At 39.9% G+C, this 25,670-nt stretch overlaps 1 protein-coding gene across 3 annotated transcripts; it reads left to right on the forward strand.

Annotated features, from left to right (window-relative positions):
• Positions 1-544: 544 nt before the first annotated feature.
• On the forward strand, positions 545-24,290 carry nadsyn1 (NAD synthetase 1). Of its 3 annotated transcripts, none has more exons than XM_051380008.1 (21): positions 545-825; positions 2,416-2,476; positions 2,603-2,719; positions 3,450-3,503; positions 3,624-3,713; positions 4,711-4,762; positions 4,867-4,955; positions 5,033-5,150; positions 5,499-5,630; positions 5,949-6,020; positions 10,587-10,714; positions 10,784-10,832; positions 10,972-11,074; positions 11,603-11,771; positions 14,315-14,450; positions 14,758-14,864; positions 15,999-16,130; positions 18,560-18,629; positions 18,959-19,087; positions 21,300-21,476; positions 22,806-24,290. In XM_051380008.1, exons 1-21 carry the CDS (start codon positions 741-743, stop codon positions 22,839-22,841), a joined length of 2,106 nt encoding a protein of 701 aa, XP_051235968.1. In that variant the 5' UTR covers positions 545-740; the 3' UTR covers positions 22,842-24,290. The 3 variants fall into 3 exon arrangements, with proteins under 3 accessions (XP_051235968.1, XP_051235969.1, XP_051235970.1); XM_051380009.1 differs by having other exon boundaries at positions 10,789-10,832; positions 11,607-11,771; XM_051380010.1 differs by lacking the exon at positions 10,587-10,714 and having other exon boundaries at positions 11,607-11,771.
• Positions 24,291-25,670: the final 1,380 nt, after the last annotated feature.

Raw genomic sequence — 25,670 nt, forward strand, 5'->3', positions numbered from 1 at the left:
TCTCAGCTCTGATTGGCTGTTGTCTGTAGGGTTCAGTGGATTCTCGCAAATGCCATCAGGAGCACTGGGAGGAGACAGAAGAACCAGATTATCTGTCTCATGTGCTGCTGTCAGAGTATAGTGAAAGGTTCAGCAAATATGACAAAAACCTTTTTCTTTTATTACCCACTACAGTTTTGTAACACTCTAAGATGTGTAGATGTTTAGTATTTAGCATGCTGAGCAGCAAGTAGGTAGTACATATAATTTAATTAAGAAATATAGTTCATGTGACAGAGCAGAAATGGAGTTGAAAATCGCTACTCAGCACAGGACAGGACTTCAGGTGCTTGGTAGGTTCTGTAATACAGGCAGGATTAGTACATTTTTTAATTTGTTTATTGTTTTTCTGTAGAATAATCAGTATACAGATGATCTAATGTACTCTGACACAGCTGGTCCGCCAATAAACACAAAGGAGACTGAAGTCATTTCTCCATTATCCTGTGGAGGGCAGTGTGCTCAACTCCCTGCATTAAAGAATGGGAAGAAGATGATGAGGAGGGCGGGGCTAATGTATTAGTCAACCCTATCTGACCTTCAGAAGAACACACCAGCCGAGGCACACACACTGTTAATGACAGCCAGGATAGAGGATGTAGTTGGACCTGAACTCTCTTAACGTTATATCCCAATGGTCGGCACTGTACTGCTGCTCTGTTAACGCGACCTGCTTCCTGTTTTTATCTGGAAACAACAACATGGGCCGGAAGGTGACTGTAGCGACTTGCTCGTTGAATCAGTGGGCTTTGGACTTTGAAGGCAACTTGGAGAGAATACTGAAGAGTAAGTCTAATGCCACTATTTCACTTACTGCGAGGTGTAACAGTGACCACAATGTCAAAGAAATCCCCTTTTGTTGGGATACTTGTTAGTCACAGTGGAATGGAAGCAGGCGCGGATCTAGAGGGGTGTCCACGGTGTCCGGGGTGTCCACGGTGTCCGGGGTGTCCGGGTGTCCACGGTGTCCACCGTGTCCGGGGTGTCCGGGGTGTCCACGGTGTCCACGGTGTCCACGGTGTCCACCCCAGCTGCCACATCAGTTTGGTGTCAAATACTGTTCAATTTAACACTCGAGTTTAGATGAATAAAAAACAAAAAAACACATCATTTAATGATGGCCACCTTTTCGACCAAGTTATAGGCCTAAAGGTAACTTATAAAAATAACTTTGTCATATTTGCTATATTTCACATCACAGTAGTAGATTATACTAAATTCACTCGTCACAGCAGCAAGTAATTCATTGGAGTGAAAAAAAGAAATAGATAAACACAGATATAAAAGCTATGGTGAGAAGTGGTGGTAATTTGAAAAACAGAAATTACAACATTGATTAGGTGTTGTAGAGTCTGACAGCGGCAGGGATGAAAGACCTGCGGAACTTCTCCTTACACTGTGGGTGTAACAGTCTGCTGCTGAAGGAGCTACTCAGGGACCCCCCAGTGTCAGTGAAGCTGACATCCATCATGGACGACACCTCTCACCCCCTACATAACATCCTCTTCTCACCCACTTCCTCTATGGAGTCCAGAGGACAGTTCAGGACAGAGCTCGCTCTCCTGACCAGTTTATTGAGTCTCTTCCTGTCCCTGTCCGTACTGCCCCCTCTCCAGCAGACCACAGCAAAGAAGATGGCTGAAGTGCACAGTAGTAGCATAGTACACGAGACGGATAATCTGTGAACCTCTTGCTCCTGCTAGAGCTCCTAATGGCATTTGCAAGAATCCACCGGACCTGAAGACAGACAGATTATCTGTCCCATGTAGTACTGTCAGAATAGTCAAAGTTTCAGCAGATATGGAAAAGGGTTCTTTTTTATATAAGTCACCTACTACAGCTTTAAATTCAGGGAAAAATACATCATGGACGTCCCGGAGGGGCTGCGAGCCAAGCTGCTGCTAACGTTAGCTCAGCTTGTTTCTCTGATAACTTAAGATCCAGACGTCCGATGACTAAAATCCTTCATCCGGTTCAAATCTAGAGTTAAAAAGCACCAAGATCTAAACAGTGGATGGTAACAATGTGGCTTAAAAAGAATAAATAGTACCATTATAAAGCTTCTGGCAGACTACCACAACGCTGACACAATAAAATGACAGATTTCTCTGGGTCTGAGCATTGTTAGTGTGTCTAGTGTTTATAGACATTATAATGTGGAAATGTTACAGATTATATAAAAGTGCAATTGTGTTATACTGTGATGTCATACCGTTGCTCTCCTCACAGGGCTTGTGACTTTGTGGAGGTGCATGCAGTATGTGTGGTTGTAGAAACCACTTAACACCACACAACTGAACTCTGATTCTAGTCAACAATAACTTCTGCCATGAAACAATAATCTTGTCTGTTGACTGTGTGTGTGTTTCTCTGCAGGTATTGAGATTGCTAGGGCTAATGGAGCTAAATACAGACTGGGCCCAGAGCTGGAGATATGGTATGATGGGAGAAACATTCATCCTTAGGTTTCACACTGACATCAATATATTATATTCCCATATTGATATGGAATAGTAGGTAATATTTGGAGGTTCAGTTTTCTTATTCACTACATTTGTTACAGCGGATATGGCTGTGCGGACCACTTCTATGAGTCCGACACGTTGCTCCACAGCTTTCAGGCCCTGAGGAAGCTTCTGGAGTCTCCCATCACCCAGGACATCATCTGTGACGTGGGAATGTGGGTATATAAAGTATAATGGTCCCAAAGTCCTGCAGTCCTGTGTAAACAATGAGTAAGATGTTGTCTCGTGAAGATCTCATATAGTGGCAACATTTAAAAGTTTATTTCATATGAGAGGCGTCAGTAACAGTCATTGTGTTACAAACTGCTGTGACTCTAACTCAGGGTTACCACACATCCTGCAAAATTTAGACACTAGTTTTCCAGTCATGAAAACACCTGAAAATTTATTAAAATTACCAAAATCCTGGAAGAATTGTAATGTAATGTAATTGTATTACAGTCCCTCACTCAGATCACCTACATTAACTGAAAATAATATTGAAATCTCCAGAGACACTGCAGACAGTGGGGAGAACAGCAGAGAGCAAGTGTCCCATAAACCTGAGACACTTCATCATGAACAAACTGGGAAAATGTATCAATACTAGGCCTACTGGTAAATTATATGATTAGGTTATGATATAATATTGATGAGCAAGTGCTCCTAAAGCTCCTGGAAAATGTCCTGAAAAATATTTATTCAAAAGAGTGGGAAATATATTTTTTTAATTAAAAAATAATAATCCAGTCACTATTCATGGTTGAGAGGATGGCTCAGACATTTGCAGCCCATATTTCTGAAATTGGACTGACGGGATGAGTTTGTTTTTACCTAAAAACAATCTCACGTGTAGCTGGAGGTCCTGTTTGCTATTATAAGTGTTTTGGATTCTGTTCCCCTCAGGCCCATCATGCATCACAATGTGCGTTACAACTGTCGGGTCCTGTTCCTCAACAAGTACGTCAGCACACCAGTGCAGTCTCATAAATGACATGTTCAGTATTTTTATACATCTGACAACATTCAGTTGGAGCATACAGAGCACAGATCCCTCCGTATTTCCCTCCCATCCTGTAGAAAGATACTGCTGATCAGACCTAAAATGCTGATGGCCAACCATGGGAACTACAGAGAGCTGCGCTGGTTCTCACCTTGGAACCAGTTAAGGTCAGTGATCATCACTCAGAAGTCTACCACAGACTGTGTGGCACTCATATTATCATATTATATTTTAAGCCCTTCTTATTGCTCTGTCTCTATCTTTATGACTACACTTATTGTTGATATAGTAATTATTTAATACATGTACCACTTTCATTTGCAATGAATTTTACCCTTGATATTTTATTTGTTAGGGTGTAATCAGGGCAATACAGGGATGTTTTCCACATAGAACTATCCCACTTATTAAAGGTCCAGTGTGTAACATTTAGGAGATTCTATTGACATACATAGAATATTATATTCATAGGTATGTTTTCATTAGTGTATAATTGCTTGACAATAGGAATTGTTGTGTTTTCATTACCTTAGAATGAGCTGTTTTGGAGCCTTCCCTGGTGGCTGCCATGTTTGTTTCTACAGTAGCCCGGTACCGGACCAACCGAACACTGGCTGTTAAAATGTTTTGAACGTTTTGCGGCCACCATAGTTTGGAAGGGGAGGAGGAAGCGTGTCAGCAGTAATCTGCAACTACACTGCTATATGCTGCTAAATCCTACACACTGGACCTTTAAACCACTTCTTATTTTTCTGCTTTTATGTGATATTGTCTTTTTATTTAATTTATTTTATGGCTTTTATTCTCTTATTTTGTGTTTCTTTTGTATTTATATTTTCCATTCGATTACATTATGTTTTAATTGGCTTCACTTTCACCATCTTTATCTCTCATCATAGTTTTCACTTTCACCATGTTTTTTTATTCTTGTTTATTCTTGCCCTCCTCTGTGGCTGGATGCTTTGTCAAATTGGACCAAAAATGGCATCAGTACGTACTTCAGTGGATAAAAATCAGATGTACTGGTACTCATTTTAATACATTTAATAAAATGCTGGGAGAGGCCAGAACTCTTTGGCCTTTTTCTTACTACTAATGCGATTGTATTTCACTTTTGCAAATGAAATGGATGGTAGTAAAAGTCTTTATGCTTGTTTCTTCAAGGCAAGTGGAGGAGTATTTCTTGCCTAGAATGATCCAGGAGGTAACAGGGCAGGTCAGAAACAAAAACGGTCATCATCTGGGTTTAGCTGAGACTGATCAGCCAATTAACAAGGAGGAGGTCCGTGTTATTTATGCTTCTGTTTCTGTGTTCACCAGGATACAGTCCCATTTGGTGACTGTGTGCTGTCCACAAAGGACACGTGCATCGGCACTGAGATATGTGCAGAGCTCTGGAGCCCCAGAAGGTAGAATGACAGAGGGTTGTGTAAGAATTATATGTGTGCTGTCTGAAACAATCCTAACTCTTCTCTCATCTCCTCAGCCCCCATATTTCGATGGGTCTGGATGGGGTTGAAATCTTCACTAATTCATCTGCTAGCCACCACGAGCTCCGTAAAGCTGACCAAAGAGTCAACCTGATCAAGTCAGCCACCACCAAGGTATACTTTAACCCAGAGTCCTCAGACGTTTGCTGGTCTGTTCATATAGAAGCATGAAAAATGTGTGATTATTGTTGTTTAAGACTATGTAGAACACATATGCTGGTTATTGGAGTTCTATTATATAAATTCCTTTATATTCCTGAAATCATTCCACCAGGACCCTTTATGTTGTTTTCCTCGTCACCTATCTGTACTTGCACAGGCAATGCAAGGCAGAGATCACCAGAGGGTGGTGTTGTCCCACAACTGTAGGACCATCACATTCTGTGTATTTAGAGCTTGGAGTCTGCAATAGTTTTGACTATAATCAGTCCTGCATTCAGTGCATTGGTGGTGTTGTTACAGAGTGGAGGTATCTACTTGTATGCCAACCAGAGGGGCTGCGATGGAGACCGTGTCTACTACGATGGTTGCGCCCTGGTGGCCATCAATGGAGACATTGTGGCACAGGGAGCGCAGTTCTCCCTTAATGATGTGGTATGTATGGACATGAAAAGAACCAGAAAAGAAAGAACCGGCTCACCTGCAAATACGTCTCTATGGAGTTCACAATTATAAAGTGAGTGCTGTTTACTAGGGGAAGGCAGTTGAGTTGTACAGTGCAGTGTGAAGACATGTAGTACTTTCAGTAACCCTAACCCTAACCCTAGCCCAGGCAGGTGTGTTAGGTAAGTTGCAGGGCAGGTCACATTCCTAAGTCACACAAGAGCCAGAGACTGATCTGTCTGTCTGTCTGTCTGTCTGTCTGTCTGTCTGTCTGTCTGTCTGTCTGTCTGTCTGTGCGTGCGTGCGTAGGAGGTGATTACAGCCACTCTTGACCTTGAGGATGTGCGAAACTACAGAGGAGAACTATGCCAGCCACACATGGTGAGAAAGCATTTACATTAATCATTACTACCCTCCATCGTCTCTGAAGCTGACTAATTAGCAGGTTGTATCAGGCCAAACCTTCAATGTGCTCAGTACTTTAGATTCTGACAAACTAGCTGCAGCCTCAGCTTTACTTTGTGTTTACTGCTGAACAACCAATGCTAGCATGCAAACATGCTAATGTAAAACGGTGAACGTGGCACACATTATACCTGATGTACCTCTGCATGTTAACAATATCATTGTGAGCATGTAAGCATGCGGCCAATATGATGGTTAAATGAAATTTAGCAATCACCATAATTGTTATTGCTATGGTTACCATACTTACCGTAATTTCCGGACAATTGAGCGCACCTGAATATAAGCCGCACCAACTGAATTTAAAAAGAAAAAAAAAATTGTACATATATAGGCCGCACTTGTCTATAAGCCGCAGGTGTCCACGTTGTAACATGAGATATTTACACAGAAAGATTTTTTTTATTTTTAATTAAATAAATGCTGCCGTCTCCAACGTCTCACCATCGATTCATTGATGCCAAGCTTAGTGCAGCAGCTCTTCTTCGACAGCCAGATCGATTGCCTTTAACTTAAAAGCTGCATCATGTGCATTTCTTCTTGTGTTTGCCATGATGAGGGTTTGGCATGATGCGCAAAATGACTGAATTAATTGAACGAATTCAGTCTTGCTCTTGCACTTCCTGCTAGAGCGCCCCCTGGAGGACGTTAGCCCGTAGAAATCTATAGATTAGCCGCATCATTGTTTAAGCCACAGAGTTCAAAGCGTGTGGGAAAAGTAGCGGCTTATAGTCCGGAAATTAAGGTAGGTTGCACGCTGCTTGACAATAGTGATCAAACTGGTGACTGCTGTATATTTGAAGCAGGCCAGGCACAAGATGATGTGACTGAGGGGGCTGTTAAAACATTTTCATAAAATAAATAACAACAACAACACAAAATCGTTCAAAAATTGTTCCAAAATCATTAGAATACAGTTATTTGTCAGAGCACTTAGATAGGAATGTAGTACTACCAGATTGCAGGGTTTGACGTGACCTTATGCACCAAAATATTCTGACCAACAATAATATATTCCAGTGCAGAGCAGGATACTAGTAATGACATTGTTTTTTGATAGAGCAATAAAACACTGTCAACTCTAGTATCCTGGTGTGTACCTGGAATGTATTTTTGTTGTTTGGTTTACTTTGGTTTCCTCTGAACTAGCTGACAACCAGGGAGAAGCACTGCTGTTCTGAATGCACAGCACATGTATTTTTTAGCTTTTTGGTCCTGATGCATCGTGTTATTAGATATTTGCAATAAGTATTTTATTTAACTGTGGTATTGTTCGTCCCATTGGGTATCTGAAGAATGGCACGAAGATAAATCTTTCAGTAGTCTGTTTGTTTGCTTGCATAGAGCATCTTTGCAGCGGGAAGTGGCTTTTTTGGCTTCATGCGCCACTGAGCAACTTTCATACGAATGAACGTAATGCCGCTTCCAACACTGTGCCCAGTTTTCCTTTTACATCTATGCTGGTTACAGGTAGTCAGCAGCAAGATTACTCTGTAAGACCTCATATCGCTGCCATATCTGATTCAATTTAGGATTTAATTCAGGATCATTCCTCCTCATCTATAAGACTTTGCTTGAGTATTAGTGAGCTACTAATGCCTTGTACCACTGCTAGGCCCCTCAGGTTTAAAAGGTGTGATATAAATATAATTGGTTATTATTTTCCCTGTATTTATTTTGTGGCCCTATAATCTCCTCTGCGAACATACTGGAAGTTGATTGTAATGTGGTGTAGCTGTTTACAGTTGAGTGTAAACACTGTATGTCTTTATTGACCCTGGGTGAAAATAGCCAGCCTGACATTTGTATGTCACATATTAGAGCTAATGAGACTGGAACAGAGGTTGCTCTGGGATCATGCTCTCATGATGAAGTCTCATGATGAGGTGCCTCTTCTGTGAGCAAGCCCACTGGTCGTGGGACACAGATCTCAAGTCAAGTCCTGAATCAAAAGTTAAAATGCTGAGCTAGGACATGTCAGAGCCATGCTAAGCCTCAAATCATGGTTTTAGTGGGAATGGTGAGTGAGTCGTTAATTCAGAACAAACAGTAACACTTAATATCAAGGTGCACATATTCAGCATTAACCAGTTGCTTATTGGTAGCATATTGGCACTTTATTAGTCATTATAAAGCACTTATTAATGCCTTTTTCTGCATGACCATAACCTACACCTACTTGACTGTTAACTAAAAGTTTTCCCTCAACAACCTCCGAATTACTGCTTATCAGGGATGCATGACATGGATTTATTTTCAGCTGTTACGATAATTACCCGCTTCTCATGGCAGATATCGATGAGATAACCTTTTTGTGTTTAAAAAGAAGTTCATTACCTGTAGTTTATGCACACCTGAAGGTAGAAAGGCTGAGATATAGTGAGCAAAGATGGATGATTTATTATTCCAACTGACATTCTTACCGGCACCAGACCTAGAGGAAATCTGGACCAGCAGCAAGGGTTACACACGCTAGGGAGCACTGTGTAGCCAATATATAAACTGTGGATTGACAGAGAGATGCCGAAAGTTAGCGTCTTGCTCATGCTAGAGCTTTTTTACATTTACAAACAATTTCCAGTCACATTTACAAGCTTTCTGATTTAAGTGCATGTCAAAATTATACCAAAATATTTCACAAATTAAACAACAAATGCTGTAACTTAAATACAATAAATAATATAAAACATTTTGTCTAAATTAAGACAAGTTTACATGAATTCAGGTACACGTTACAAATAACCAAAATTGGCTTAACTTAAAACACTAATATATATCAAAATAATAAAACTTAAAAGACACAATTACTCTATAACCTACATTCACTCATATATTAACACATACAATCCTGCTAACAAGCATTCAGCACTAACGTAACATACACAAAGCCTTTCCCAACATTCTTATACATCATACTCTCTTACCTACACTTGCACTTCACAGCAGCGGTTAACAATATGGCGCAACCACGGCATGTTAACGAGTGACTTGGAAAGGGAAACTAACTTTAACATGACATTTTCTCATCACAGTTTACACACTGCGGCTGGCTAATACTTTGAACAACCTTTAAAACATACTTTCTCTTGTTGCAGTATGCTAATGTCAGTAAATTTACACTTAGAAAACTACTGTGTAAAACTGGAGTTCATAAACGAACTACAAAGCATGACAACGCTCGTCTGAACAATTAGCTACAAAATGAAACTAATTACACTTACCCCACATCTCAAATCATGTTACAACATTACAGAACAATTTATGATGCATTCACATTATATAAGATAGAAAAATAGTTATTCAGTACCTGTGGACTGATAGAGAGATGACGAAAGTTAGCGTCAGGGCTTGTCTATTTCTGAGCTGCGCATGAGCACCACCTACTGGTGTGATTGTGTGTACTACCTTGATGTAAAGATTGAAGTGTTAGAATGAATCATTCTGTGGGGTGTCTGTTTAAAGAAGAACTTAGTATATGGCGTTTCCCAACCCACTACAACATCACTATTGTTAACAACAACAACAACAACAAATAGTTCTGACTCTTCAAAGGTTTCTGGTAAAGTCAAAGCCTATCAATCATTTTGCATAAGAATTAAAAATAAATTATTCTTAATATTAATCAATAATTTATAAAAATAGAAATTTCCCAATAATTTTTCTGCCTATAATTATTGTGCATTCCTACTGCTAGTTGATAGTAAGTAACAAAGTTGTTGTACATTAATTACAATCGTAATAGGCTTTGTTCAGTATGGGCCTATATGGTGGTATTGTCACAAGAATACTCATTGTCTCCTGATAACACTTAATAAATATGGTCTATTATGTAATAAAAGACAAAACTACAAGTGTTAATAGTGGCCAAATATGTATGAATAAAGTCTTTCCAACACAGAAAATGTTCCACATTCTAAAGGGAGCTCTTGTTTATTTTTGAGATCTCACTTAAGTTAACTTAAGTTTAATATTCTTAAATTCTTGCAAGTTTCTCCCATACTGAGCAAAGAACATTAGTTATCAACTGAACTTTTCCGCAAATTTGGCCAATCATTGCAGTCCCCTGCGCAAAACGTTGAGCTATATATCATCAAACTACTAGTGATTTAATTCAATTTTTTTGCAATTTTTGTATGCTGCCGCAATTTTGTTACATAAAATGCCTAAAACATCGCAACTTGCATCAGAAGTTTTTATAAAAGCTGCTATGACATCAGGTATTTTAGGCCGCAACAATCCCAAAAGAAGCCAGCAAATTCTTGATAAATGTGTTTTCACTCCTTTACGCTGCCCCCAGGTGGCCAAAAATAAAATTTTAAGCAAATGTTTTTCACACAGGGGATGACATGATCATACTTAAAATTCATATTAATGTAATTGTCTTAAAAACAGCCTTTATCATTTCTTGATCCCTGTTTGATAGTTTTGAGTATGGGCCACTTTTTCTCTCCATTTCTTCTCACACTCATACTTCTGTTGTAGGAAAGTGAACACAAACCTTGCCACAGGGTCAAAGTTGACTTTTCTTTGTCCGATGATGGGGATGATATCTACCTCCCTACCCACCAACCAATAACATGGCACTTTCACACACCAGAGGAAGAGATCTGGTACATAATACATTTCATTTGATCCCAAACGTTTATTTTCTGCCACCTGCTGACACCTGTGTTGTTCAGTCTAGGGCCGGCCTGCTGGCTGTGGGACTACCTGAGGAGAAGTGGACAGGTAAGGAGGAACACATATGAACACTGTATGTAATTATGTCTCATTTGGATTTTTATAACTCAAAGGTAGGTAGTAGGAAGTATTTAGATTTTGACCATGTGAACTCACTTTGGTGATTGTGATTGTTTTTATTTCCCAGGCGGGTTTTCTGTTGCCTCTGAGCGGAGGTGTCGACAGCTCCTCCACTGCCTGCATTGTCCACTCTATGTGTGTGCTGCTCTGCCAGGCTGTAGAGGACGGCAGTGCGTATGATTCACTTTGCTTTTATTTCAATTTACTGTAAACACACATATTCTCTTGACATATGTAAAGGATAAGGTGGTAATAAAGCTGGTATTCTGTATTAATTTCATTGGCTAAAAGTGAATGCATAAGAATGACTGTCCTGCTCATAGGTTTTAACACTCTTGACTGTTAATCTGCCAATCTACAGTACAGACAGTTATGGAATAACTACATTTTAACAGACAGGGATCCCTGAGATTACATCTTATCAAATACGGGTCAGAGACAGGGTAGGGAGAGATAGGAAGTACTGAGAGACTTACTAATGCACTGTGGCTTTGGTCTCTTTGAGAGATGTATAATGATATTTCTAAGAACCTGTTAGCATGTTAATGAAGCAGAGGAAACTCTACAACAGTATGAACTGTTGGTCACCATCCTCCCCACTTTCCTGTTTTTCCTGTCTCTCCTCATTCTCAACAAAGTCTACTTTTCCCCCTCCTTCCTGTCTTCTGTCCATTTTTCTCTTTCTCTTTACCTCTCAGACAGCCAGGTACTGGAGGATGTTCACAGAGTGGTAGGGGATGACTCCTACCGTCCTCAGCACCCGAGGGAGCTGTGCAGCCGCATCTTCACCACCTGCTACATGGGGAGTGAAAACTCTTCAGAGGCCACATGCAGCAGGGCCAAAGACCTGGCCAATCAGATCGGCAGGTAGGCGGGATGCAACCTGAAGGTGCTACGTGCTTAAGCAGACAAAGTAGCATGCACATGGTGTTTGAGAATGAAATGTCCAAAGAAGAGCATTTTAATTGTTATTCAGATTGTTAAAATCAAACTTTGATAATGGCCTTTAATAATTAGGTGGCTGCTAATGTCACCATCAATAAAGACTAAAATGTCTAATAATCTGTTTCTGCATCAAATTACCATATGGGAAGGGTAAAAAAGTAAAGAAATACTAACGTATGTATTAAAGGACAATTCCGGTGCAAAATGAACCTGTGGTTAATAACGTGTGTACCGAGTTGGTCCGTTCTCTGGGATATGTTTTCATTCTAATCGCACGTGACCGGTTTTAGCACAAACCGCTAATTAGCTTATAACGCTGGTCAACGGGGCACAGAGTAACGTGAAAAGAAAGCTGTTTCTATACCACAAAGAAGACTCACAATAGCACCACACTAACACAGTAGCATAATGAGGGCCCCTACCTATAAACCGAAGCATTGAGAACTTTGTAAGTGTACAGACAGTTTATTAAAAAGATAGTTTAGAACAACAGTAGCGTTCACGTATACAGGCGGGCATCTTGGGAAAACAGTCACGCGACCAGTTGAATTTGCTCAATATATCAGAAATAATCGCACCGATGTAAAACACAACTTGTCTAGTGTACTTACTCAGTGGATAACTGTCCATCTGGTCCCTCCAGTATGAGTCGCTGCCTCCAATTTATTTTCGGGACATGGAAAAAAGTTTCAAGTACAGCTCTGTTTATCAGAGAGGGGAAATTTGTACTGACTGTACAAAACACTGCGTCTCTAGGGTGTCGCACGCAACAGGTCCCACTCCGAACAACACAGACACTCCTCTTCGGTGGCCATAGCTTCACAATGTCCGCAGGTACACCACCAGTTTCCCGAAGTAAGAGGCTGTGTTGCGGCATTGACTACCGGTAGCTCTCTCTCTCTCTCTCTCTCTCTCTCTCTCTCTCTCTCTCTCTCTCTCTCTCTCTCTCTCTCTCTCTCTCTCTCTCTCTCTCTCTCTCGCCCTTTCACGGAGCTCCCGCAGCTCTTCGTCTGTATATTCCGGCTCGAAAAGATAAGGATGTCCATCAAACTGAAAGGGTTTGTTGTCGATGTCTTCAAATTCGGTTGAATAATCCGCCATCTCTTTAGTGTGTATCCTGTGGAAGCACTAGTAGACTAGTAGTCTCTGTTGCGCCAGTGCTTTCTTCCGCCAACAACATGAGTTCACGTGAGATGGTGCGTTCAAGTCTTCATCTCAGAGAGTTGGACTGATCACGACTGTTTTCCCAAGATAGCGCCCGCCTGCATGAACGCTACTGTTGTTCTAAACTATCTTTTTAATAAACTGTCTGTACACTTACAAAGTTCTCAATGCTTCGGTTTATAGGTAGGGGCCCTCATTATGCTACTGTGTTAGTGTGGTGCTATTGTGAGTCTTCTTTGTGGTATAGAAACAGATTTCTTTTCACGTTACTCTGTGCCCCGTTGACCAGCGTTATAAGATAATTAGCGGTTTGTGCTAAAACCGGTCACGGTCGATTAGAATGAAAACATATCCCAGAGAACGGACCAACTCGGTACACGTTATTAACCACAGGTTCATTTTGCACCGGAATTGTCCTTTAACAGACGTGTGATTACTACAGTTACTATTATAACTATAATCACTGCTCATTGTCCCCCATCGTTATTGTCGTCGTCATCATCTTCTTCATGTTCATCATCATCATCATCATCATCAGTCACTACTATTAGTGTAGTTGTTGCTACTGTTGTTGCTGTGCACCTTTGTCTCCGTCTCTGTCCTTCTGTCTTTACCTAATCTCTCTCTCTCTCTCTCTCTCTCTCTCTCTCTCTCTCTCTCTCTCTCTCTCTCTCTCTCGCTCTCACTCACTCTGTCACACACCCCAACTGGTCGAGGCAGACGACCATCCACCTAGAGTCGGGGTCTGTCCGAGGTTTCTGCCTCTTAAAATAAAGTTTTTCCTTGCCGCTGTCACCAAGTGCTTGCTCATGGTGGAACTGTTGGGACTCTGTAAATAATGGAGTACGGTCTAGACCTGCTCTATTTTGAAAAGTGTCCTGAGAGACTTCTATTATGATTTTGCAATATGCAAATAAAATTGAATTGAATTCACATTCATTATAAATAGAATATAATGAATGTAAAGAGCAGAACACAGAAGCATAATGTAAGAATTATGAGAATTAATATGGAAAGATAGTATGTAATATATGTTGGTTCTGCCATCTAATAATGAATAATAGCCATGATCATATTCAAAATCCAGTTGGCTCTACACTGCAGCTATATGTCTACAGTGCTGCCAATAAAAGGCTTTGGTTAGCTTAAGTTAAGTGGCCTTGAAACAGAGTTTCCACATAAACAGTGAGGCTTCTGTACACTTCCCAGTTGTCTGGGTGAACACTTAAGTGTATATTATGATCTATAGATTTATTCTCCTTTGAGTTTTCATCCATTGTTATTCATCTCTTGGTTTGCAGCACACACATGAACATTAACATAGACATGGCAGTGAAAGGCATTCTGAGTATCTTCTCAGTGGTTACTGGAAAGTGGCCTCAGTTCCGCACCAATGGAGGAAGCCACAGAGAAAACCTGGCTATGCAGAATGTGCAGGTTAGACACTGTTTTTACTCTTGCTCTCTGTCATCATCACTTTTTTTCAGTTCACAAACACAATGTGACAGTTAGACCACAGTCTTAACACTAATGCTGCAGAGACAACTGTGACCGTTTTGTACTTTTTGTCAGTGCTGCAGGGTTGGTATTCACTTCCTCTGTGTGTGTGTGTGTGTGTGTGTGTGTGTGTGTGTGTGTGTGTGTGTGTGTGTGTGTGTGTGTGTGTGTGTGTGTGTGTGTGTGTGTGTGTGTGTGTGTGTGTGTGTGTGTGTGTGTGTGTGTGTGTGTGTGTGTGTGTTCCTAGGCTCGGGTCAGGATGGTCCTGGCATACCTGTTTGCCCAGCTGAGTCTGTGGGCCCGGGGGAAGCCAGGAGGATTGCTGGTGCTGGGCTCAGCCAATGTAGATGAGAGGTATTACCTCTACAGATGTGTCAGCGATATTTCATAATTCTTTAGAACATAATTTCTATGATTGCAGGTGTTTCATAGGCATAATGGGCATCATTACATGGTTCATTGATCTAATTGGTTGAAAGTCGCCTGTGATAGATGGTTAATCCAATCACCTGCCAAGTACTTTTTCAAAGTGCCTGCCCTTCTCTTCAACGACGACTTGCCAAACCATCTGGCGCAGTCAGGTCCTCTTTGATCGTACTTCACTGACTCACCACATGCCCCCACCTTCACAGCCCCTGATGTATTCTAATGCAGAGCTGCTTTTGGTTTAAACACCTGGTAGCCAGAGGTGGGAATTACCTAAATACAAATACTGTACTTCAGTACTTTTTCCTTTCTTCTAATTTTTACTTTTACTCCCTACATTTTTACACAAATATCTGAACTTTCTACTCTTTACATTTTCAACACAGACTAATTACTTTAGTTTGAGTGCATCTGAGGGAAATTCTGAAATTTTATTTGTTTTTCAGTCCCTCCAGGAAGATGCAATCGCAACAATTAAGCAAATTAACCCAATCACTTTGTGTTCTTCTCAACTTGCATTTGTCCAATCCACACAACTTTTACACAAATATCACTAATCATTGTATTTTACCGCGAGTTTCACCAATCATAGTAAAATGTTGAGCCATACATCACCAAACTACTAGCGATTTTATTCTCACTGGAGCAAATTGCCTTCGATTTTTTTATGAATTTTTTGACATAACAGCTTAAACCCAGCCTACGCAAACTTACACAAAGGGACTCCTCGTCTTTGGAAACACTGGAACAAATGTCTGTGTTTTAGTCCCTTTGGACTTTGACACTTTTTCACATTTTTATGTTAATTTGGACCTATGTGTCTATAATAAAGTTAAATTGAATAAAAATCAATTCTAAAAATTGAAAGATTAAAGAATGTGTGTACTTTAGGTACTTCTGCTGGTAACAGATGTTAATTTGAGGCTATTCAGTGGTCAAACGGCAGCCACAAAACCTTATTAGTCTAGCTAAAGCCGTGCAACTACAAAAAGATAAAGGCTCTTTTTCACCTCTTTGTAAGATAATTAACTTTTCTCCCAATAAATAACTTTTCTTCATCAGTCTGACAGGATATTTCACAAAGTACGACTGCTCCAGTGCTGACATCAACCCAATAGGAGGCATCAGCAAGACCGACCTGAAGAGCTTCCTGCTGTACTGCGTTGAGCAGTTCCAGCTTACTGCTCTGAGAGGGTAAGTTCAGCTGACAGTTCTAGAGAGATCGAACTGTTGCAACTACATTGTCTTAGCTGTGTGTTTACTGTCCTTGTCCTGTTGGAAAGTGAACTTTTGGTCCACTCTTAGGTCCTGAGCACCCTGAACAAGGTTTTTATTAAGGTTAACAGGTTTCCCTCAACCCTAACCAGTCCTCCTGTTTCTGCTGCTGAAAAACACCCCCACAGTGCTGGAAGTTTCTCCCATTCCTTCTATAGTGGGGAGAACAAGTATGTGATACACTGCCAATTTTGCAGGTTTTCCCTCTTACAAAGCATGTAGAGGTCTGTAATTTTTATCATAGGTACTCTTCAACTGTGAGTGACGGAATCTAAAACAAAAATCCAGAAAATCACATTGTATTTTTTTTAAGTAATTAATTTGCATTTTATTGCATGACATTTGATACATCAGAAAAACAGAACTTAATATTTGGCACAGAAACCTTTGTTTGCAATTACAATCAGTTTTAGAGATTAGATCAGGCGTTTCCTGTAGTTCATGACCAGGTTTGCACACACTGCAGCAGGGATTTTGGCCCACTCCTCCATACAGATCTTCTCCAGATCCTTCAGGTTTCGGGGCTGTCGCTGGGCAATATGGACTTTCAGCTCCCCTCAAAGATTTTCTATTGGCTTCAGGTCTGGAGACTGGCTAGGCCACTCCAGGAGCTTGAGATGCTTCTTACGGAGCCACTCCTTAGTTGCCCTGGCTGTGTGTTTCGGGTCGTTGTCATGCTGGAAGACCCAGCCACGACCCATCTTCAATGCTCTTACTGAGAGAAGGAGGTTGTTGGCCAAGATCTCGCGATACATGGCCCCATCCATCCTCCTCTCAATACGGTGCAGTCGTCCTGTCCCCTTTGCAGAAAAGCATCCCCAAAGAATGATGTTTCCACCTCCATGCTTCACGGTTGAGATGGTGTTCTTGGGGTTGTACTCATCCTTCTTCTTCCTCCAAACACGGCGAGTGGAGTTTAGACCAAAAAGCTCTATTTTTGTCTCATCAGACCACATGACCTTCTCCTATTCCTCCTCTGGATCATCCAGATGGTCATTGGCAAATTTCAGACAGGCCTGGACATGCGCTGGCTTGAGCAGGGGGACCTTGCGTGCGCTGCAGGATTTTAATCCATGACGGCGTAGTGTCTTACTAATGGTTTCCTTTGAGACTGTGGTCCCAGCTCTCTTCAGGTCATTGACCAGGTCCTGCTGTGTAGTTCTGGGCTGATCCCTCACCTTCCTCATGATCATTGATGCCCCACGAGGTGAGATCTTGCATAGAGCCCCAGACTGAGGGAGATCAGTCTCTCAGACCGTCATCTTGAACTTCTTCCATTTTCTAATAATTGCGCCAACAGTTGTTGCCTTCTCACCAAGCTGCTTGCCTATTGTCCTGTAGCCTTGTGCAGGTCTACAATTTTTTTCCCTGATGTCCTTACACAGCTCTCTGGTCTTGGCCATTGTGGAGACGTTGGAGTCTGTTTGATTGAGTGTGTGGACAGGTGTCTTTTATACAGGTAACGAGTTCAAACAGGCGCAGTTAACACAGGTAATGAGTGGATAACAGGAAGGCTTCTTATAGAAAAACTAACAGGTCTGTGAGAGCTGGAATTCTTACTGGCTGGTAGGTGATCAAATACTTATGTCATGCAATAAAATGTAATTGAATTATTTAAAAATCACACAATGTGATTTTCTGGATTTTTGTTTTAGATTCCATCTCTCACAGTTGAAATGTACCTATGATAAAAAATGATAGCCCTCTACATGCTTTGTAAGTGGGAAAACCTGCAAAATTGGCAGTGTATCAAATACTTGTTCTCCCCACTGTATATATAGTAGGAGTGGGCAATCTGATGATTTTAGAGAGATTCTACTTTTGAGGCAAATTGTAGAGATTGCGGTATTTAGCATTAACCTCTTACTTCTTTTTCTGAACTTCCACGCTATGTATTTGGCTTCTGTTTCTAACTTCAAATTAAACTCAGGTGTGGGAGAGAAACAGGATTTGGGGGTAATAAAATAGATATACCCCTGGTCAAAAGGTTGAGTTTATGATAAGAAGAGCCAGGGGGAAGTCACACATCAAAGGACCATTTGGTGAGAGAGACCTGGATTTACAGGAGTAACATTTGCAAGACACACAGGTGACGTGACCTTCTCTCCATGCAGCATGAATTAAAGTGACTTGATTATCACACCGGCTTGAAAGTTCTTCAGAGATTTAGCACCTCTCAACTTTGAGAAGAATTTCCACGACACAGGTTTTAATCATTTTGAAACCTGTGCAGTATCTTTAATGCAAAGTTGTATTTTAATGGTGCAAATTGAGGAATTCATGGGCTGTTTGAAGTCTGGCTATAGTCATAGTAATATAAATGATACTTAAAAAATGCATATGTGCAGCATCCTGGCCGCTCCGCCCACAGCTGAACTGGAGCCACTGACAGACGGACAGGTGTCGCAAACAGACGAGGTAAGAAATGGAAATACTGTGTATCTGAAGACCTTTTTAAAGGTCCATTGTGTAGGATTCAGTGGCATCTGGTGGTGCAGCTGCACACTACAACGCCCTTGCCTCATTCTATCATTGTAAACGTCTATGAGAAACTACATAGGCCACAAAACAAGAGTCTGTCTATCTAGATACAGTGTTTGGTTAGTCCATTTTGGGCTACTGTAGAAACATGGCAGTTCAGTTCAGTCAATGGCGAACTCCATAGAAGAGGACCCACTCCCTCTGTAGATAAAACAGCTTATGCTAAGGTAGCAAAAAACTAACCACCACCACACCTTTCTCCTCAGGCAGACATGGGCATGACCTACTCTGAGTTATCGGTGATTGGACGACTCAGAAAGATCTCCAAGTGTGGCCCCTTCAGTATGTTCTGTAAACTCATTCACATGTGGAAGGATGCCCTGTCACCCACCGAGGTCAGTTAACATTTCCGAAAGTGTAATCCTCCAGTAGGGGAATAATGTGATGTCCATTTAAATATATAAATACTAAAGAAAAAAGAAGAAGAAAAATGCAGCTTATGAACTCTTTTTAGAGGAGAGAAGTGAGATCCTTACCAAATCTGTAATGGCATTATTGACTTGATTTTTATTTTACTTATTTTGGTTACAATCACAAAAAAACACACAGATAAATAAGAGCATATAAGTAAATTAAATTAACGTAAATTAACAAAATGCATGATCACCTTTGGTTTTTAACTGGGTGTGTGGAATGGAGAGCAGTTTTTTGATTCAGTTGATTGGTCACCTGATCCAGTCAAGAGGTGGAATAGGGGATGTGCTGTTCAGAGATGTAGCCTGGTTCCAGTCCATGCAGTGCTGGTAACCAGTGAGAAGTCTTGCTGCATTTTGACCCAGCTGCAGGCAAGATAAAGTTGATTGACTGATTCCTACGTAGAGAGAATTGCATTATTCAAGGCGAGAGGAAATAAAAGTGTGAACTATGTGCTATACACACATGACATGCCTCACTCCATAATCACTAACCAAGAACACCCTTCCAATCTGGCTATCTATTTAAAATCTATTTAAGCTGCAGAATTTCCCAGCCCCTGTCAATGCCACTGTTGCCCTGCATCCGTATTGCTGCCTGCTGCTCTGTTAGCTATTGCTGCCTGCTGCGCTGTAAGCCCCAGCATCCACCTGTAGGCTCCAGGTAGGGGTTTGAGGTATTTGCTCATCACTCCCCAATATCTCTATGTAAACATATCTGCGTGGAGTGATGAGGTCGGAGCCTAGATGCCAAAATCGAAATATGCTATACTGCTGTAATAAATACTTCAGACGTGAGTTGCCTGAATGAAATTAATTTAATTTTGCAGATTGAAGATTGAAGAAGCCAGTGCTGACACCTGAGTTGATTTTGTCAAATTCTAAGCCAGAATCAAAGATAACAGATTTCTTGCGTGGGATTTCACATTCAGTAATGCGTAATTGTCTGCTGTGCCAAAGATTAGCACTTCAGTTTCATGGTATTTTAACTTAGAGAAGCTTTTTGCCATCTAGGATTTTACATCCTTAATGTAATTTAGAGGGGAGTTAACACTGCATGGATCACAAGGTTTTAGCAGGAGGTACAGCTTGGCATTACAATGGCAGGAGATATTAAAAATAGAAGAAAATAGACCCCAAAGGAAGCATATTTAGCAGAAATAAAATAGGGCCTAATATGGAGCCTTTTGGTACTCCACAGGAGATGGGTGCAGAGGAAGAAGACCCATTATCAATTCTAACAGAGGCTGATTGGTGTTGGAGATAGGAGACAAACCACTGAAGGGCCTGTCCCTGAATGGTACATGCTTAAGGCGGAGTGTGGAAGGCAGCTTTTTTTTTTTATGAGTTACCTTTACAATGCTTTGTGTTGGAAGCTTGAAGATAGTTGATTGTTGAGTCTCATTCCCTGTATCCCAAACCTTCTTTATTTTACCATCAACTGTCGTTCTTTGATCTGATTGATTGTTTTTGTTCAAGGCCTGTTGGATTCATACAAATACCATTAGGAGCACTAGGAGCAGCCAGAGGAACCTGATTTTTTTTTTAACAGATGTCCCATGTACTACTATCAGGATATAGTGAGAGTTCCAGCAAATATGACAAAAAGTTACTTTTATAAAAAAGTGACCTTATACAGCTTTAACATCAGGCAATCTCCTAGATTATTTATCTAGAGCAAGACCCACCGCCTTGTTGAACAGCTAAAAGATAAAGCCCATTTTGCTATCTTTACAGTGGTTAGGGTTAGGGTTAGAGTTTGTGTCCTTTGACACTCAGCTTTGGTTAACTATAAATAGTTTATAGGCACACAGACACTTATGAAGCAAGTCTCTTTTTTGATGTTTAGCTAAGTTACAAAATCGACATTCATGAACAGGTTAGTACATTTGAGATCAACAGCAAAATTAACCAGTTAAAACCTTCACCTCTTACACCTCTTATTATTAATTTGGACACTGCTAAAATTGCAGCTTTTACACATTTTAGGTCACAATTTTAACATAAAAACAATAAACCGTTCGGCCAGTTTTGTCTAACATAATTTGACCACTGATTATGAATGTATTGCATTTAGCATCAGTTAGTAAGACTTTTACCTAGAAAATAAAAGTGTATTACCATTGTTCTTCAGGTGGCCCAGAAGGTGAAGCACTTCTTCCGAATGTACTCAGTGAACCGCCACAAGATGACCACGATAACGCCATCGTACCATGCCGTCAGCTACAGTCCTGATGACAACCGCTTTGACCTCCGCCCTTTCCTCTATAACACACGCTGGACCTGGCAGTTCAGGTGCATCGACAACCAGGTAGCAATCAATCCATAAGGCAGGAACTGTTTCACTCCATTCTCATAAGAACAGCCACTGAGCTAAAGGCCCAACTTTAAATCAACTTTATTTATAACACATGTAAAATACGTACAGTGACAAACTCAATGCTGTGAAACTTCCTGTCCAAAAGGACGTTTTCAGTGTGTATATAAAGGGTACCGTCAATTCCTCACAGGAAGTAACAACAAAATAGATATTGTTGACAATAAAAACAAAACAAACTTGAGTGAAATGTAACAGAAAGGAATATACAAGTAGAGAAAGTTAAGCCATTCAAATATTAATTAAATAAAATCGGGAATTAAGCAGTGGGTTAGTCATTCATATTAAAATTTAACTAGACAGAGTTTCCTGGCAATGGGCGCTATAGTGGATTTATAGGGGGATTTAGCAAAGCAACATTTATGTACATAGTATTTATATGATTAGGATGTTGTTAACTTGTTTTTGTATATAAATTCAGTTAGCTTGTTTTTTTTGTTTATAGGGATGCACACAATTAAAAGTAATTGCACCAGAATTAGCTAACAGCTAATTAGCATCTGTTGTCCCTGTTGTCCTTCAGTATTATTCCTAACTGGACAAATATGAAAGAGAATAAATCTGTATTTATTCTGTATTTGGATTTCTATAAGTTTTGGATGGTGTCACAAGCATACATAGGTGCTCTGTTGTTTCTACATTTACGTGGGTGTGCTGTGGTGAAACTACAATAGTGCATCGCTTTAGATTTTGCTGGTGCAAGGAACTGTTGGACGGCATTCTCTCCTTTCCTTTGTTAAAGGGTGGTCCAGTGTATACTGTACTAAAGGAGATAGGAAAGGAAGCACTGAAGCACATTTCCTCAGCATTTAGAGGATTCGAACAGCTCTTATCATGGCCACCATCCAAATACTTCCAACTAATCCTCATGCTCCACACTTCTCTTCTCAATAGTTCCTGTTGGGAGCCACGATTGCAGTGTATTTTCACTGACTATCTTACCAACATATTTTAGCTCCTAGCTAATCATGGATGTACATGTGTGCTATGTGCATGAACTTGACTACGTAGCCAACTGATATTAAAGAAAATATTGCAGGAAATGCTTTAGTAATACGTTTTTAAATTAATTATTAAAATGTTAAAATATATTTGATATTCCTTCCCATACAACTAGAAGCAGCTCGCATACTACCAGTGGTGCACGTACCATAGTTTGAGAACCAGTGCTCTATAGTATGTGGTAAACCTGGAATCAAACAACGGCTAAATGAACATCTTTACAAAGTTGTTTTTCATTTCATTTTATCCCTTCTCCCACAGGTGTCCCAGATGGAAGCAAACAACCCAAAGCAATGACAATCTGAGGTCTTCAGCGTCCAGTAAAAATCCAACACAACTGTGACAGATCAAATACCATCTTTTGGTTTTTGCATAGCTTTCAGTCAAGCCAAATACTTTGTACTGTGCAAGCACTGGGTCCAGGGGAAATATTAATATATAATAATAATATTTTTGCCTTCTAAAGACCAACAGGATACAATATTTTTAGTTACTTGCAGTATTAGGGTGTAACATTTTGGATGATCTGTTCATATTCTCATTCATAGCTATGTTTTAATTAGTGTATAATCACCTGAATATAAGAATGAGCCATTTTTGGGGCATTTACCTTTTTTGTGCATTTCGCAGCCACTGTAGTTTGTCCTTTGTGCTTGGAAGAGGAGGGGGAAAAGAGGGTGAAAAGAGGGAGTTGCTATCTGCAACTATATACTACTAGATGCCAATAAATCCTACACAATGGATCTTTTAAATGGGTGGCATCTTTAATTCTAACTTTAATGTTTAAAATTGCTTTATCTGTATGCCTTTTAAAAAAACCAAAAAACATCTTCAAACAATACAATACAATCTTTAATCTGCTTTAATACAATTCATGTTTTTCTTAATTATGTAGGATATACTGTAACCACTGTTATAGTTGTTTTACTACGGATGCTTAAGCATTATCTGAATAGATTGGTTTATCAAGGATTTATCCTCTGGCTACCATGAAAGTAAGGATGCACAGTATGGATTTTTTTTCAGCTAATACTATAACCAATAATTACCTGCTTCTCATGGCCAAAAACAATAGGATAACTAATGATATCACATTTTTGTATTTTACAAAGAATTTCATGAACTGGTTTTTATAAACCTGAGGGTACGAAAGGCTGAGATATAGTGAGTAAAGATGGATGATTTAATATTCCATAGCTCTGTTCTAACCAGATCTAACTGACATCCCTATTGTTAACAATAACAACAACAAACAACAGTTCTTCAAATACATCATAAAAAACTTTACAAACATATTTTGTCTGTCATAGAACATTCTATATTCTTATGGACTTATAACTTACTGGCTATCATTTAATTTCTGGAATAATACATAACAATATAACATTTTCATTATTGGCCGTAACCCTACATGAAAGTCCGTACAAAATGTCACTGCAATCCGTCCAGTAGTTAATGAGATAGATGGATGTTGCAGTTATGTGGTATGTGCCTTCACCATAATGCTACCAGGTCTTTGAAGATTTTGAAAACAGCAGTACAAGATTCAGAAACATTTCTTGTTTGCTTTTTTAATTCATTTTGAGGTAAAAGATAAGTTCCCATTTTTTCAAGTCTGTCTTAATACAATACTCACATGTCTATAACTGTTTTACACTATATACTGTTTTTGCTCTATCCACTTTGAACTGTAACATTGGAATTTCCCCATTGTGGGACAAATAAAGGTATATCTTATCAATCTTATATTGAAAGCACTCACATGACTTCTCACTCAATCACTGGTTGTGTTTTATTCCTGCAAGGATCTGTAAGGATTAACTGTGCTCAATTATACAACTATAAAGTATTCGATATAAGGCATATGGTTGCATATAGTGTAACATATGACATAATGTTTCATCCTTAGTGCTGTTTTTGTTTATCTTTCTGTTCAAAATCGAAAGGATTAACCTTTTAAGTCAAAATGAGATCCATGAGATAATAAAAAACAACCATTAATTGTTAAATTAGTCAGTTACTAAGGAAAGGTATAATAATATTGAATTCTGACTTTTCTTTTACTTAAAACTCAGGAAATAAATGAATAGATATTCCACATGTGGTCCTAATCCTCTTCCATATTTAGTGCATCATTCTTCTGACATAGTATCTAATAAATATGACCGTAAAAGTCTATGTTGAGTCAGGATGTCATTATTTTGACGTTCATTTTTTTTCTATCATTCCAAACATTTTTGACAGCTGAGCAGACAAGAAAATACATGTCTGTTCCTCTATCAGATTCTGGGCCCTTAAAGTGACTCTGCTTACAGGCCTTGGAAGTTTGGCTGGTTGCTGAGTGAGTGATGAAGTTACTCCATGGGTCCAGTGTTGGATTTTTCTCATTGGCTGTTGTTTTTTCAAAAGGAATGAACAAGCCTGGCTCTTCATTTAGGCGTATTTCTCTGCACCAGTCATAAAGTGATTCTCCTCCTCTGTACAGCTGATCTTAATAATAAGCTCATAAATTATGTGTTCCTGGATCAGTGGGGTGTCACTTTTTCTGCAACAATGAAGTTAGGACAGGACCATCTTGTGATGCCTGTGTGTGTGTGTGTGTGTGTGCGCTTCTCTAACTCTAACTCTCTGTTAAGACACAACTGACAAATATGAGGAAAAAGTACATAAAGTAACAGCACAATCACAGACAGCAGTGATACTGTTTCTAATTAAAATAGTGGATGGACAGATTTTGATGCTGGGGGAAAAATAAGGAATCAGATCTCAAACTGAACAATGGGTAGAGGGAGAGAAAAATCAAAAGTGTATGCAAGTATGGGACACTGTTTATCAGAATCAGATAATGTATCATTTATATCATTTATAATAGATTATCACTGTGTTTCTTACCACATTGTTTCTTGTTCATGACTCACCGGTTGAAGAATATTCAGTACTGCCCTCCACTACAGGCAACAGTCGTACAATCAAAACTTTACTCAAATATTATCAGCAAAATGTACATTAAGTATCAAAAATCTCTAGGTGCAGGGGGCCCTGCATTCAAAATGAGCTGGGCCCCTGATGACACCCCCACCACCACAACCACCTGGCACTGTGTGCCCGTGTTACCTTCAACTAGAA

Source organism: Dicentrarchus labrax, unplaced genomic scaffold (genome assembly GCF_905237075.1).
Source record: "Dicentrarchus labrax unplaced genomic scaffold, dlabrax2021, whole genome shotgun sequence".
NCBI classification, from domain to species: Eukaryota; Metazoa; Chordata; class Actinopteri; family Moronidae; genus Dicentrarchus; species Dicentrarchus labrax.